This window comes from Aspergillus luchuensis, chromosome 5 (genome assembly GCF_016861625.1).
Source record: "Aspergillus luchuensis IFO 4308 DNA, chromosome 5, nearly complete sequence".
NCBI lineage: Eukaryota > Fungi > Ascomycota > Eurotiomycetes > Eurotiales > Aspergillaceae > Aspergillus > Aspergillus luchuensis.
The window spans coordinates 3574554-3590144 of NC_054853.1; the positions used below are offsets into that span (position 1 = coordinate 3574554).

The following is a 15591-nucleotide window of genomic DNA, read 5'->3' on the forward strand; positions in this document are numbered from 1 at the left end:
TGCAGACTTTCCTCCTCCCCCTACAATTGTCCTCGAGGGCTTCGTGCTGGCACGGATGATCCACACCGTCCGGTTGACTGCTGTTCTCGACTTGTGGTCGCTCCCCAGACGGCATTGTTCGAGTTCGGGATGAGGGCGGCGCTCCTCCGCATTCCGCTGCGGGCTTCCAATTTTGATCCTGCGGCGGTCATACGATCGGCTGCGAAGCCTTCTCTCGCCTGTCACCCTGGCAATTTCGCCCCGTTGTCCTCGATTTCCCATCGGTTGGTTTCCTCCAACTCGGTTACTACACCTCCTGCATCATGCTCGAAGCGCTTCTCCGGTCGTATCGCCCAGTCGATTCCCCGGGCCACTTACGCCACCCGCACGTCTCCGTTGTCTGAATCGGCGAATTCGGGACAAAGTGATGGAAAGCGTTCGGGATCAGGTCAATCGCGCAGCAAGGCCATCAAGTATGCCGTGATCGGAGGCACCCTCGTGGTTGGAGCAGTGGTGTTTTCGGACCAAGTTCAACACTTCTACCGTGCCGCTGCGAGAACTGGCAGAGTGGTTGGCACACTGGCGGTTTGCATTAACGAGTAAGTTGGAAGCCATCTATCTATACCCCTGACGCTATGCTGTCGGCATACTTATACGTCTTGATTCATGCAGCTACCGGGTAACTCTCAAGCAAGAAACCTCCACGCCGGAGGAGCGAAGCGAAGCAATTCGGGCCTGTCACAAACGTTGCGCGGAACGGACTCTACGGGTTCTCGAGAAGAATGGATCGATCTTTATCAAACTGGGACAGCATTTGAGTAGCATGGGCTACCTGCTTCCGTCGGAATGGACTACAACCTTTATCCCGCTCCAGGACAAGTGCCCCGTGTCATCGATTGAATCGATCGAGGAAATGTTCGTGGCCGACACAGGACGTCGTATCGACGAGCTGTTCTCGTCTTTCAATTCCGAGCCTATTGGTGCCGCTTCTTTGGCGCAGGTGCACATTGGTACGCTGAAGGAAACAGGTCAGAAGGTTGCGGTCAAGGTGCAGCATCCCGCATTGGCGGAGTGGGTGCCCCTGGATCTGGCCTTGACTCGGTTTACTTTTTCGATGCTCAAGCGGTTCTTCCCTGAATACGATCTGGAATGGCTCTCTCGTGAAATGGACCTGTCTTTGCCCCAGGAGCTGGATTTCCGAATGGAGGCGGAGAATGCCATGCGGGCGAGCGAGTACTTCAAGAAGCACTCGGATGCCCCGTTGGTCATCCCTGAAGGTATGCCTCCTCATCAATTACAACCGCCTTTTGCACAGCAAGTGCATACTAACATCAGCCAGTGATGTGGTCCCAGAAGCGTATCCTGGTCATGGAGTTCATCTCCGGCCGACGTCCCGACGATCTCGAATTTCTCGACTCGAACCACATTGACCGCGACGAAGTCTCCGCTGCTCTGGCACACATTTTCAACGAGATGATCTTTGGTAATAACGCACCTCTGCACTGCGATCCTCACGGCGGCAACATCGCCATTCGCCCGAACCCCAACCGCCGCCGGCACAACTTCGACATTATCCTCTACGACCACGGTCTCTACCGCGACATCGACAAGGACCTGCGCCGCAACTACGCCAAGCTCTGGCTGGCCGTGATCGAGTCCGACCTGCCGCGCATGCGCGAGTACGCGCGCAAGGTCGCCGGAATAACGGATGAGCAGTTCCCGCTGTTCGCCAGTGCCATCACGGGTCGCGACTACATGGTGCTCCAGAAGAAGGATATCGTATCCGCTCGTACCTCGGCAGAACGAGAGAGCATGTCCGGCTCGTTGGCCGATGGTCTGCTGCAGCAATTAGTCGAACTTCTAGGCCAGGTACCTCGGATTATTCTACTGATCCTCAAGACCAATGATTTGAGTTAGTCCCACTCCTCCCCTTCCTTCCTTCTTATCTACCTGCCTCTAATCAATGATGTTAAAAAAATACAGCCCGCAGTCTCGACGAGAACCTCCACACCCGCCAAGGACCTATGCGCACCTTCCTCATTCTCGCCCGCTACGCCACCCGCACCGTCTTCGAAGAGCAAATGGACTCTGTCAATGAGACCGGAGGTATCCTCCGTCCTGGAAACTTCTGGCGCTTCCTCTGCGCTTGGACTGGGTATCTGCGCGTGGAGTTGAAGTTGTCTGTTTATGAGACGTTGCTTTCGCTGAAGAGTCGGTTCGGGTTGGTTTGATTGATTGTATATTCTTCTCTTTCTTTTCTTATTCTTTCCTTCTTCTTCTTTTTACCCCTTTCCCTTGGGTTTTGAATCCTTGCTACGCAGTAATTGATCGATATCGATATAGAGGGCATATGCATGCGGTGTTGTGCATTGGCGTTTCTCTTTTCCTTTCCATTACCTTTCAGCTTTTTTCCACCTGATATCGTTAGTTTAGACCTTTGTTTCACTCTCATCGTTTGTTTGTCCATTTCATTTATCTGGATCTTGAAAAGAAAGCTGTGCTCTGTCTGTATTATATACATATATAGAATTTTTATTTTATCATCTTGCTATCTCTTATATACTACATACATTATATATTAGATATATATACAATAGCAACTAAGTACTCCCTAAATGGATAAATCAGAGTCACCCTCTTAGGCATTAATAGATACATAAAACAGGTACTACCTACTATCATTCAAAGGGTCGTAGATAAATAAATTAAATAACTATAACTATATAACGAACGAAGTAAGTACCTTGGTAGCCACACCCCTTGCACATCACTCTCAATTCAGACGAAATACTTAATCAAATCAACACTAGTAGTACACTAATACAAAGAAAAAATCTGTCTTATCAGATCCAATCATTGCATTGCATGCATGCATGCGTACCTTGTTAGATAGTCCACGCACAGACTACTACTGTCATTAGTAGTTAGAGCTTAACTACTTTGTAGTACGTACTAAAGTGGCTATGGCTTATCAGATGGGGCTTTTCCCTTTTTTGTGTTACTTGTCATGTCACTGTAAGTTTATCTGTGCTGTGCTGTGCTGCATGATGTCAGTGGCCATAGCTGAGTGACTGTGGTGGTGGTGGCGAATCAGATAACCACTTCTTACTACTATACTATCTCTTTGTTTCGATGGTTTTCTGTCAATCTACTGTGTATTCTACTGTGTATATTACATTTTGATGATTGCAGTTAGATATTACATAGAGAGGAGTACATTTTATTGTGTAGTTGTACTACTGTGATTGATGATGTTGTATATATCCGAATAATCAATCCTTCTTTAGTTGCTTCGCCGGAAACACAATGAATAAAGTGAAACGAATCATGAAAAGGAAAAGGAAGAAAAGAATAATGAAATGCTATACACCGTTTAATAAACAAAGGAAAAGGGGAAAAAAAAGTCCATCCAATCCTGACTGACTGACTGACTGACAAACAACAGGTTATTTTGTGGGAATCACATATTCGGCCCAAACCATACACAGTCACATCTCCATTGTATCATTCTGCTTCGCTCTTCTCTCCAGGGAATCAATCATGGTATCTGTATCCGTATCCGTATCCATTTTTGCTCCATATTTTTATGATTTTTCAGATTTTTCACTCTTTCGTAAAACACCTAAGAGAAACCTTAAGCAGTAGCGCTGCTGGTCTTCTCAACCTCCACCTGCACCTCGGGGATAGAGGCGCCCGTGCCGGACAGATCGGTCTTCACGGTGCGAGGGTTCTTGGTGTAGTAATCCGAGATGGCGGACTTGATGGCGTCTTCGGCAAGCATGGAGCAGTGCACTAGATTTATATGTTAGCTCTTGTCATCTCTTCCCCAGATTCTTTTCGGCGCTCTCATCTCCAGGAATAAGGGGGAACGTACGCTTGACAGGAGGCAAGCACAACTCCTTGGCAATATCGGTGTTACGGATCTTAGCGGCCTCGTCGAGGGTCATTCCGCGAACCAACTCAGTCAGATAACTCGAGCTGGCGATAGCGCTACCGCAACCGAAAGTCTTGAACTTGACGTCGCTGATCTTGTTGCTGTCCTTGTCGACACGGATCTGAAGCTTCATGACATCGCCACAGGCCGGGGCGCCGACGAGACCGGTACCAACATCCATAGACTTGGCCATGGAGCCGACGTTTCCTACAGGATGTTCGTTAGTATTCATTGCCAATATTTAAATTGTATGTGTCTGATAGGCGTGATTTGAATGCGCTGCGTGTCGTATATCTGATGCGATGACTTCTTGTCGAGGGATGGATGCAGGAAGCTACCTACTTGGGTTGGAGTAGTGGTCCAACAGTGCAGGGATGGTCAGTATTTTCTTCGATGCAAGAAAAAGGGATAAAGGGTAGACATATCTTTCTCATGGTATCCTCTGCGCTGCTGCTGCTGAGGAGCAACAACAGTCGACCTCACGGCTTGCTGGATTCCGGAGACGGCCGGGGTGACGCTGCGAGGCGAAAGGACGCCGGAGCGAGGAACAACTGTTACTAGACGACGGAACATTGTGTATGTGATGTGTGCAGTGAATTAAGAGAAAAGTAAGGTATTATTTAGATAGTAAATTGATGATGAAAAGGACAGGTGAGTGGTGATGTCGGGGTTGAGTGGTTAAGTTAGTTAGGAAGAGTAGGGTGTGATGAAAGATTGATAGTTGCGATTGATTAATTATGGTTTCTTTGGGGGGGGAAACTTGACTAAGGCCGTCTTATTCACCGGCGCTAGGCGATTTCGAGAAACCCCGTTGCCTCCGCGGAGCCGGCCTCGGAGATAGGGTATGACGTTAAAGCGAACCAGTGGGTGGGATTAGGGAGGTATGCTGTGTATTGTTACTTGTCTGGAATACCCGTGGATGGAAAAGCTATCTGATTGAATAATAGGGGATGACACGTTCTACCAGAAGAATCGCTGTTGGGGAAGGATGGAATGCCAGTTCTGTGGCCTACAACAGAAAGGGTAGGCGCGAGTTGTAGTTCTGGGTCCGCCGGTTCTTAACCAAGAAGAAGAACCGGCAGTTTCGGCCAACGGGAAGTTCTGCAGGCGGGCATTACCAAGCGGTACGGAGCAGCGCAGCGGCTGGTATCGTAAGGATGGGCTTATCTGCTCGCCCTCCATCTGATAATGTTTCCTTCCTTCCCTATCGGATTATTCCGGCCCGAGCATGTGTCTCTTCTTTCACGCCCTGCAGTTGCTCTAGAACCATTCTAGTTAGTAAGAACCTTTGCTTAGTTGTTTACTTAGACGGGTTAAGTTATCCCGGATGACTTTGGTCGAAAAGCGTATCTTCCTGGCCACCAGTCTAAATCCCTAATCCCTTTTACAAGAAAGAAAGACCGTAAACCATGGCCGGAAAGACACTAGGCCGATCATCGGGCGTGAGTCACTCTTTTCATCTTCTTATTCCTTTGCAATTATTAGTAGTGTTAGTAGTTGCTGGTTTGATCCCATGACAGTTGCTGCGAAAGTATATATTCGATTCCTATTGAACAGCACACACTCTGGATGATCACCATTCGACTTACCTTAGTAATTAACATACTATCTATGAACAGTCCCTCAATGCCCCAATAGCCGCCTTCACCATGGCCCTTCTGCTTGGCTCCTACTGCATCAAATCCATCCACACCGCTCGTCGCGAGGCGCAATCCACATCAAGCATCGCAACCACGACACCCCGACCTACTAAGAAGGCAGAGTCGCAGTCTTCATGGGTACAGCAGGCACTGGAAGAGAGTCGAGAGGGGGAGAAGTGATTCTTAAATCTTACACATATTATGCGTTGTATATACTACTACTACTTATTGCTTCATGTCTGGGACATTATTCTCAAATCTTCATTGCGTTAAATCAACACACATAACAATCTGATATGCAATGGCTAATATCAGCACCACAAACACAACATGAAAAACATCATATCAAATTAATCCATTATCAGAATTTTCAGTGTATCAATGATCATATCCCATATCCATGGCGGATAACGAGATCTACCATTAAAAAATTATTCATCATATAAATGGAGTCAAATGATAATATAACCACCAACACAAAGAAAAAAAAAAAACAAAACAACGATTCAATCGTAGAGAAGAATAGCAAGTCGAATATGCATCAATCATCATCATCATAAGCACAAATACATTATTGCGCAATAGAAGAATGATATTAACCAACAGTGTCGGTTAATATGGCTTGCATTATAGCCATGGTTGGTGGGAAGGAAACAAACCGCACAGAGAATTTCGCCGGTGGTTTTTAGTGTAATTGTCACGTGACTTTCCCGCTGATGTCATGTGGGAAACGGACGGAGAGGGGGAATGCAGCTGTGTGCATGGATGATGGATGTATCCCTCCCCCCCGATTATCTTCATTAGAATAGCTGCGTGGTTGTTCTCATAATGTTAAATGCTATTTATCTTACTACGGAGCATATGTTCTAGAGGGAAGATTTGTGTGTATATACAATCGCAATTGAGGTTTATCGATCCGGGGGGGAAAAAAAACAAGAACGCTCAGAACCATAACCACCAAGGATTTCAACAACTCAGAACAAGACTAGTTTGTTTGAAGTTTCACATGTCAACAGCACATCATACTTCTACCCCTACTCCGCAGGGGTGTATTGCTGTGCCGAGGATGTGTCGAAAGGATCAAAACAACGTGCAGGCAGGATATCATGGGCTGCAGCCCAGGAAATGAATGTCCTCTATGGTAGTGTATCTTCGCGATGTACGACTAGCACGGAACAAAAATAAAATCGCTAGGGTGCAATAAATCCCAGCTCAGGTGCGATGCCCATGGCTCGTCACCTTGTCACAGACCATCCGTCTAGTAATTAGATTCCACTGTCTGATGTGGCCTCCAGCTTCTGCAGCTTCAACTCCCCCTCATGTTGCACATGTCCAATGGTTTTCTTCAAGTACTCATAAGTGAGCATGGTAGTCATCGCAGCCGGGACTGCCCGGAACAGGTTCGTGCCGATTCCAGAGTAGAATGCGCGCCAGCCTTCTTCTCTCAGAATGGTCTGGCATGTGCGAATAATCCCCGTGTACCGGGGTCGATTGGGCATCCCGTCCGACGAAGCCGCACCCGGGGGCCTGCTATGACCCTGGGGGTGATCCATCCCGCCGCGGAACGAAATCTCTTCGGGTGAGGCCGCCGGTGATGTCCTCTGCTGTGTTTGGAGTCGTGTCCGAAGCACTTCATGCGGGTATGTCGCAGTGCTGGCACAAACCTTACTCAGGAATGTCGCGGATGTAATGCCCACCCAGTGCGAGCTGCCAGTATCAGGATGTTCGCCAATACTATAGCCCGTAAATGCCATCTTCAAGTATTCGTAGAGAGGGAACTGAATGGCCACATGCGCCAGTCCCAGCAGCGCTGGAGTCAGGCCGGAGTAGAACGAACGAATTCCTTCACTTCTGTACATTTTGCGGGCCGCATCCCATGTATTTTTGTATTGCCACGGAGCCCGGTAGCCTTCGCTGCTTGACCGGAGGCTCTGTGACATAAGTCGTGTCTTAATCACCCATATCGGATTTGTCGCAAGTGTCGAGCAAGCGCCCGCCGTTATCGAGGCGTAACCTCGTGAAAGCCACCAACTATCTGTTCCAACGTCAGCCTCACCATCACCAACCCCTGGTCGTCACTCCTCACCTGTTGTTTCGTAGAAATACTCCCGAGATCGATCGTAGACCGCTAAATAGACCGCCCACGTCGGCAGGTATCCCAGGAGCATAGGACCCAATCCTTGATAAAGGCCTCGAATGCCATCTTCCCGCCATATTACTCGTCCAGTTCCCAGCATTCCCCGGTACAGTGTCTTAGCCTCGACCGCCTTGCCGCCACGTCGTCGCGCGAATCCACCCTGAGCCTGCAACTTGGTCTTGATCACATCAAGAGGACAGGTAACGATCCCCGAGGCGACGCCCGCACTGGCCCCGCAAAACGGTGTGATGTAATAATCCGGCACACGTGTAGCAAGCATTTCGAAGCGATCCAGAAAAGTAGGTTGGGACGGAGACTCGGCCGATACATGAAGCGTAGACGATGGCGGGCTGTCCGAAGTTGTACCCTGCTGCTCTTGAGAGCCGCTGGCAGCCCCCGACGGGCCATGGCCTTCAGAGAACATCTTTCCAGCCAGCGCTCAAAGCAGTATGCAATCCGTCTACTATGTCACCGAGGGTTCCCGGATCCGAGCATATCGGTGCTCGCTCCGGAACCCAAAAATAACCCGTGTGTCAAATCGTGGTGAGAGGGGAGGAAAGCGTGACGTCGTTCGGGGCGATGGTAGAACAGGAAAAACTACCCCGAGACAGTGAATTGAAGGGTTTTTCTTTCTCAGAGAGGAGCCGATGCTGCCGGGAGGAGTGGGCGTAATAAGGTTGGCCTATCTGAAGCACAGACGGGGCGGGGTCTGTAGGAGCAACGCAGCTCCCCTATCGGAGTGAAAGGGAATCGAACTAAGAAAAATGTTCAACGGATTGATAATAAGCGGCATGCCCGGTGAGTACAAACCAAATTATTAAAACAAAGACCGTCGGTGTGAAGTCCGAACAGAAGGGAGCGCCGGTGTTAAGAGGAAGCAGACGGAACAGGACGGAGCAATGAGGACGGGATGAATTGAGCTGGAGGGATTGTCTTAGTCGTATTCCAGTCAGTCAGGTGGAGTGGAGTTCGGGAATGAGTGAATCTTGTCCGCCTCCAAGCGCGCCGCTTATTTGGCCTGAGGCACACACACTCATGGCGCAAGCTGAGCCGGTCACGTGGAAGTCAGTCTTGACTGTACTTCTCGGAATGATCCCTCATGCCTCAGGCATCAACATCGGATGTTTTTGGGAAAGTCACCCGCCGAACCTCCGTTTTGCACAATCTCCAACGTCGGGCCATCTCCTGCTCAGCTTGACTGACATTTCGCGATCCTCCCCCTCCACACCACCCCGTCAATTGGACCCGATCAACCCCGCTGGGATCATTCACCATGTCCGCTCCCTCCCTCGCCAGCTACATCGTCAAGCGCCCCTTCCTCAAGCGCTGGATGATGCCCATTGCCCAGTGGTACACCGATGCCTCTGGTTACAGGAGACTCGGCTTGAAGTAGGCGACTCCCTTACCTTCCTGGGCGGTTCTCCCGGACCAACATCAGCGACTACGAATCAATGGCAAAGACATTGGATAGATTTCAATTGCGGGGGGATATGTTATATCAGCCCCCTCCACTTGGCTATCCATATCATGTTCCTGCCGTCGCCCGCTGGTCCGGGCATCACGAACCAACCCATACCCATACCTTCATTGCAGCCATCAACTAATAATCAAACCAGGGCTGATGACCTGATCCCCGAGGAGAACGACGTCGTCCAGAAGGCCCTTAAGCGTCTCCCTCCCAAGGAGGCCTACGACCGTGTCTTCCGCATCCGCAGAGCATTCCAGGTCCGTCCCATACCGACCGAAACCCAACCCAACTACAGAAGGAACATAAAAACTAATATGATATGCGCAAAAATAGTGCTCCATCTCCCACACCCTCCTTCCCGCTGCTGAGCAGACCAAGCCCGAGGAGGTGAGTCGAATTCAATCCGTCAATTGCCCGTTCAGTTTCTCCGCAAAAACGCATCGGCCAATCCCGTGAGCGGGATTTGTAACCCACCTGGGTTACTCCATATAGATGCTTATGTTGACTGGACTTGATATATTTGTCTTTTTGTTATGATAATTGTCGCGTTTATGAACCATATTCATGCGGTGGATGCTAACTGTCGTCGTCCCCCAGGATGTCGAGTACCTGAGCCCCATCATCCGCGAGATCGAGAAGGAGAAGCAGGAGCGCGAAGACCTCGACGCCCTTGTCGTCAGACGGTAGATTATGCCTCTGATGGCTTCGCTGAACTAGATTACTTTTGTTACGGTATACAAAAATGCCGCTGGGGTTTTATAGACGGGCGGGTATCACTAAGTATCAGAGAGAACTACGTGCTGTCCCGGCTCGGCTCGGCGGGCATGCTGCGAAGAAGAGAGGGGGAAGAGAGCATTTGGCTGGTCGTTAATTGAAGCTTTTGATTTATGGTGCTCAATCACGTGTACTGATACTGTACAAATTCACTCGTCATCGTTCTCTAGTTGGCTGTAGCAGACCTATATACGTTCGATATCTCCCGAGTAATGTACATATAGTAGTTCTACACACTATACCCATCCGATGCTTGAGATCTATATCCTGTCTGTATATACCAAGTAGTATCTACCCGCCCAACACAGCAATATTGACATCCGTCACCCGCCACATATACCACATGAACAAGCTCCTAGTACTGAGGTCAGACAACAACCCGATGAAAAAAATCAAAGAACACCACATACCTATACGGAGCAAACTTCGCCGCCAGCTCCAACATATCTTTTTCAGGCATATACTTGAACTTACCGCCACCCTTTCCCTTCAGCTTGTTTACATCCTTGCCCACAAACACCGCACATCCTCTCCTGCAACAAGTCAGCATCCACCCATCACACCCATCACCGCCCACAGATAATAGGAAAAAAGGGACATACTGTACACCCAAATCCCCCGTGGAAAACACATCTATGCGTTTCAGAGCAAAGCAGGCAAACATCTCCACAGACCATTTACCCAGACCCCTCACAGCAGTCAACTTTTCCACGAGCTCCTCATCACTAGCATTTAACAACATCCGGGCACTCAGTTCCCCGTTGGCGAACTTCTCCGATAATCCATGTATGTATTCCGCCTTGCGCTGGGACAGACCTGCTGTCCGGAGCGTGGTGATATCCTTTTTGATGATGTCTTCCGGAGTGGGAAAGAAGCTTGTTCTAATTGTACCACCGTTTTCATCCTTCTTATTATCATTGGTGTTGGTATTAAACAGCGCCACAAACTTATCCCTGATCGACTTCGCCGCTGCCCCGGACACCTGCTGTCCAATGATACTGCTAACGAGACTCCGGAACGGATCGATCTCCTCGGCTAGACCCTCCGGCGTGAACAATGGGCAGGGATGTTCGCGGATGAGCGATTCGAGGCGCGGATCTGTGGCGATCAGGTGTGCGGCTGCTTGCTCGAGAAGCGTGCCTGTTGTGGCGGTGGGACGGGGCCGGCCTGTCTTGCTTGGGGAGGCATCTGCATCTGTGCCTGGGGGGTAGGCGACTAGTGATGAGCCGTGGGGTGTTAGGAGCGTTGCGTTGGTGTGGTGCGGTTCGACGGGTCGGTCGAGTGGGGGAGGGGTTGTTCTGCTGCTGGGGGTGGGGATGGGGTCCCAGATGTTGTTAGTAGTGGTGGTAGTGGTAGTGGTAGTATTAGGTGATTGTCTGCTGTTGTTTGAGTGCGATGATGATGTCGTTGGTGCATCTGTGAGGGGAGAAGCTTGGTCCAGCTTGGGATTCGCATTTAGCTGCGCTTTCTTGCCCCTTGCTGCTGCTGCAGGCTTTCGTGTCTTTGAGACACCGTTTGTGGTTCTGCTGGCTGCTCTCTTTGTTTGAGTTCTGGGTTGCAGATGTGGGATAGTGCTGCTGCTGCTGGTGGTGCTGTTGTTCTTGGATACTGACGCTGCGGTTAGACGAGCGGAGCGTCGTAGGGTCATCATTGAGTCAGTTGCTGTGCAGCAGAGTGTATTATTATCTTAGAATATAGGTAATTTATGGGGACAGAAGTAAGGATATTATTGCTGCTGCTGTTAGTATGTAGTATGGTCAGTCATGGCGGTTCGTATCATTGGAGTAGTACTATGATGAGGATGGAGTACATAAGCTCGGGAAGTCACGAGCAGCTGTCTTAGCAATCAACCTTGGTTGGTTTCCTGTCTTTGTCAGTTTTCCATACCGCTTCTTGTTGCGGGTTTCTCTGCATGCGTGGTAGTAGTCTCTTATCCCCCGCATTTGGGATGTGAAACATTATCGCTTTAATTCGAGGTCATCAAATCACTTGTTGTTGGGTCATTATGACATTCCGTGGTTAGACACGCTGTATGTTGAGTAACATGGTAAACCTGCAGAATCATGGGTTCTGGGTATGCTTAGTCTAGGAATAAAACCAAGAGTTGATTGTGAATCAAGACAATTCAGAGAATTTTAATTGAACATCATGATGGGGGAATATCGGTAGATTCTAACTGGTGGCAGCTACTCCGTACTGCAAACATGAAAGTCTCGTGCCGGGCAGTCCATCCCCTAACTTAAAAATATACAATTATCCATCCGACATACAAGACCTCCTCTCCCATCCACACACAATAATGTACGTACAAAGTAGTAGCAATAGCCCCATCCACGGTTCGCGGACACTTTTTTCTAGAATAATAAGAATGTGGAATATTTACCCGGTATGGAATCCTCCGGAAAGAGGGGAGGAAAAATACTTGAAATCTAACTATGGATCTCGTGATGCGTAGGGCCGTAGGCATCAATCAACGGAGAGAAAAAAAAAAAGCTTCTATCAGAACCACCACCATCCCCCCTCCACCAAACGTTGCGAATTCATTTATCTGAAAGGAAACTGTCCGATTGGCCATGTTTCACCGGTTGATGCTATGTTGTAACTCGTAAGGGCTTTTGATCCGATGGTCGCAGGCATCGCTACTACATAGTACTACATATTCCATAGAAGAATATACGATCAATATGTTGGTCTGGTGGCCCACGATGATGATAAGATGCGGATGATCACCGAAATCGCTAACATGACTGGTGTATATTCTTTTGGCTACTTGGTGGGTAAGTAGGACTCTAGAGTCGGACGGAAACGACCGAACGCAGTGAGCTTGCGCGTCATCTGTATAAAAAATTTATCTCGAGGCAAAAAAAAGACCTTGTGTGCATCCACGTAGGTAAAATAGGTTGGAAGCGCGGCCCAGCCACTTAGGTAGATAAAAACTAACTAGACTATCCCGTACGGACCTTCCATAGACAGTGTGAAGTGCGTGGTGAACCTACAAAGTACCAAGGTATAGATCACCCCTAGAGGAAGCCGGTTCCATGGGATGACATGTTCATCCGTGGTAGGTGATTGGTAAGTAAGGTCTAGTCCACCAGGTAAAAGTAAATACTTATCTGACAACAATTGAGCGATGCCTAAAGGGGGCGCAACGACAATCCTCCGCTGGTCGGCGAGTGGGTTTTTTTTTTTCTTGGGCTGTAAGTATGCCCATCATCCATTGCATCCATCATATTTTTGCCCGAATGGGCATTTAACCCCGTATTGGGTACTCCCGTAGACAAACAAGCATTGGTTTATCTATACCGAACATCTTATCCCGAGAAAAGAAAAAAGCTTCGCTCTTCGCAATGGAGGAGAAGGCATACGTATGTTTGCTTTTTGCCCCGCCCATTGAGGTTCTGAACATCATGGGATCGGGGTGTGGCTAAGAAAAAGGGGGTCGGTATTGGGGCTAGGTTACTATGGTGATGATGATGGTCGGGTCGAGTTGTCCCATGCCGACAAGCTGATCCGGTCGGTCCCCTTGTACGGGCTTTGATGCTAAAGCTTTAGTGAGCGGATTGGGTCGTTCTAGCCGTGATATAGGGGGTAATTGGGATGGATGATTTATGGTTTGTTATGATGGATAGGGGAGAGTTATGATGTGCAGTGCTCGGCAAAAGTATCTTATGAAGAGGGTGTATCATCCACTCCTGGGAGTTGTAGAACGCCAGAGTCATTCCGATGCTTTTGGGCCTCATTGCCACTGCTGAATGATCTGTCAGTCAAAGTCAAAGTATACTCCGTCCTCGAACGATTCGATCCCAACCCCCCTCTACATCATAAGTTGTCATACTGGATGCGTCAGACTGGGAGACCATATTCAATCCTTATCAGGCAAAACAGTGCTAGCCGGTTCCAGCCACCCGCGTCTAGTGGCGTTTGGGAGAACGTGCTCGGTGGTAAGATTTATCGGCTACTTCATTAGTACATGCGCTTTATTACGCAGCGTCAGAAGTGAAACATCGGCAATGAAAGAGGTTGCAGCAGCTTGCCTTGGCCAAGCCGAGGTTCGACATGATTATCATTTAAGAGGCAAAATCGACCAACTCCATCCAAATATAACCACCGCGAACAAGAAATAGGAAATCTCATCAAAGTCAGTTGCAAGGGCGGCTCGCGCCACTTAAGGAGCGAGATTATCTCCCAGGGCAGTCTTATTATTGCGACGGATAGTTGTGGAGTAGGAATGGGTCTGATAGCTGAAGAACTCTAAACGGATCGAGAAAGAACAAGCAATAGTGGCAGCGACCACGGCGATCGCTCTTTGCCAGGTTTTGATAATGCGCGCGGGATTCTCCTCGCAGGGAAGTAATCAATCATCCCGTTATTCCTTTTTGTGACGGGTGGGAGGATCATAACGACGGAGGATCCCCTTACAGCGCATAGCCGGGTGTATACATGGAGATCTGACTGACCCTTTCTGCAACCGTTCAAGATCTGAGACTCAACTTGGACTTTGTCTCGCTTTTGAAAGCCTCAATGAGGCAGCTATAGATCATGTCATATCATGGATGTTTCGAGTCATTGCCACTATGAAATTAGCATGGGAAGAATGCGCCTATGGGCAAGCAGCTTTGGACTTTGGCTGGCCGCGCCGGGAGTGTCTAATCATCTTATCCAGCCGGCCAATTTCTATCGCGGTATGGTATGTAAGATACAACGACTGGAAATTACAGCACCAGCACTCGGAGTACTTTGTGGCCAGGCCAAGTGGGGGCCACTAACAGTGGGTATGGGAGTTACAGCCGTGTTACGTATAGCTGTAAGACACACGTGATGCTCTCCCCCTCAGAGCCATCGATTCGCCACTTTATTATTAGCTTCCCGAGACATTGTTTTGTTATGATTCGGTATCCACCGGTACCTGAAGCCAAGACGAGAATTGAGTTTTCAGGCATGAGGTCCAGCGCATTCATCTTGGAAGTCAAAGAACAAGAACAAGAATGAGTTCAAACTGAAAACGGGGATCATAGCAGTGCCACAGAATGGACCGTTAGAACATTTACCTTTCTTTTTTGTTTTTCGCCTCAGTCGTCTGCCGTTTTCTACACACATACGTGTCCAGAGGCAAAAGCAACTCAAAGGCATCCAGGCGACCGAAATTCCAACGCGCGAACAGGGCGCTGCATACCAACGTAAGGCAGGCAAAGGACAGGACTTGTGAGGGAGGACGGAGTCGAGTCCGCACTGGGAGGAAAAGCGGGTCCCCCTCAGATTCCAATAAATTCAGATCGACCACTATACAGCGACCGGACTCGCTAGGTGTTGTTGGATTTGATACTAGCATTCTTAGAAGCTTCGTGGTGTCACTCATGCTGCTGGCGATGGAAAACAAGCTGACTTGGCTGCGGTTGAGTGGGAAAGGGATAAATAATAGGCGAACAAAATCGATGGTGGAGCGAAGGGATAAGCCAATACTGTGTTGGCGATATGAATATATCCTCCATAGATACTCCGGAGATTCTATTGTAGATAATTAGTCGACCTCACTAGATCACACAGGCCATCGCAGGTTCAGTGAGATACATGTATAATTTGTTCCTGGTATAGGATGCTAATATTAGTCACGACCTCCCTAGCAATGCGCGATTGGGGTCTGGCCCCTCCTAGCGGCAGG

At 48.9% G+C, this 15591-nt stretch overlaps 6 protein-coding genes across 6 annotated transcripts; 3 read left to right on the plus strand and 3 right to left on the minus strand.

Moving 5' to 3' along the window:
• Positions 1 to 129: 129 nt before the first annotated feature.
• On the plus strand, positions 130 to 2210 carry AKAW2_51146S (ABC1 kinase family protein; the record flags this gene model as incomplete). Its single annotated transcript, XM_041691042.1, has 4 exons — positions 130 to 578; positions 652 to 1256; positions 1319 to 1891; positions 1963 to 2210. 4 exons carry the CDS (start codon positions 130 to 132, stop codon positions 2208 to 2210), a joined length of 1875 nt encoding a protein of 624 aa, XP_041544567.1.
• A 1403-nt stretch (positions 2211 to 3613) lies between these two features.
• Positions 3614 to 4486, minus strand: ISU1 (putative iron-sulfur cofactor synthesis protein (Isu1); the record flags this gene model as incomplete). The annotated part of the gene is made up of 4 exons (XM_041691043.1): positions 3614 to 3771; positions 3854 to 4120; positions 4256 to 4279; positions 4339 to 4486. 4 exons carry the CDS (start codon positions 4484 to 4486, stop codon positions 3614 to 3616), a joined length of 597 nt encoding a protein of 198 aa, XP_041544568.1.
• An 836-nt stretch (positions 4487 to 5322) lies between these two features.
• AKAW2_51148S (uncharacterized protein) lies at positions 5323 to 5733 on the plus strand (the record flags this gene model as incomplete). The annotated part of the gene is made up of 2 exons (XM_041691044.1): positions 5323 to 5355; positions 5533 to 5733. The coding sequence occupies 2 exons, from the start codon at positions 5323 to 5325 to the stop codon at positions 5731 to 5733; spliced, it is 234 nt and encodes a 77-aa protein (XP_041544569.1).
• Positions 5734 to 6818: 1085 nt separating this feature from the next.
• AKAW2_51149A (putative mitochondrial carrier protein) lies at positions 6819 to 8114 on the minus strand (the record flags this gene model as incomplete). The annotated part of the gene is made up of 2 exons (XM_041691046.1): positions 6819 to 7588; positions 7640 to 8114. The coding sequence occupies 2 exons, from the start codon at positions 8112 to 8114 to the stop codon at positions 6819 to 6821; spliced, it is 1245 nt and encodes a 414-aa protein (XP_041544570.1).
• Positions 8115 to 8963: 849 nt separating this feature from the next.
• On the plus strand, positions 8964 to 9845 carry QCR7 (ubiquinol--cytochrome-c reductase subunit 7; the record flags this gene model as incomplete). The annotated part of the gene is made up of 4 exons (XM_041691047.1): positions 8964 to 9079; positions 9307 to 9415; positions 9492 to 9545; positions 9756 to 9845. The coding sequence occupies 4 exons, from the start codon at positions 8964 to 8966 to the stop codon at positions 9843 to 9845; spliced, it is 369 nt and encodes a 122-aa protein (XP_041544571.1).
• Positions 9846 to 10299: 454 nt separating this feature from the next.
• alkA (DNA-3-methyladenine glycosylase II) lies at positions 10300 to 11583 on the minus strand (the record flags this gene model as incomplete). The annotated part of the gene is made up of 1 exon (XM_041691048.1): positions 10300 to 11583. The coding sequence occupies one exon, from the start codon at positions 11581 to 11583 to the stop codon at positions 10300 to 10302; it is 1284 nt and encodes a 427-aa protein (XP_041544572.1).
• Positions 11584 to 15591: the final 4008 nt, after the last annotated feature.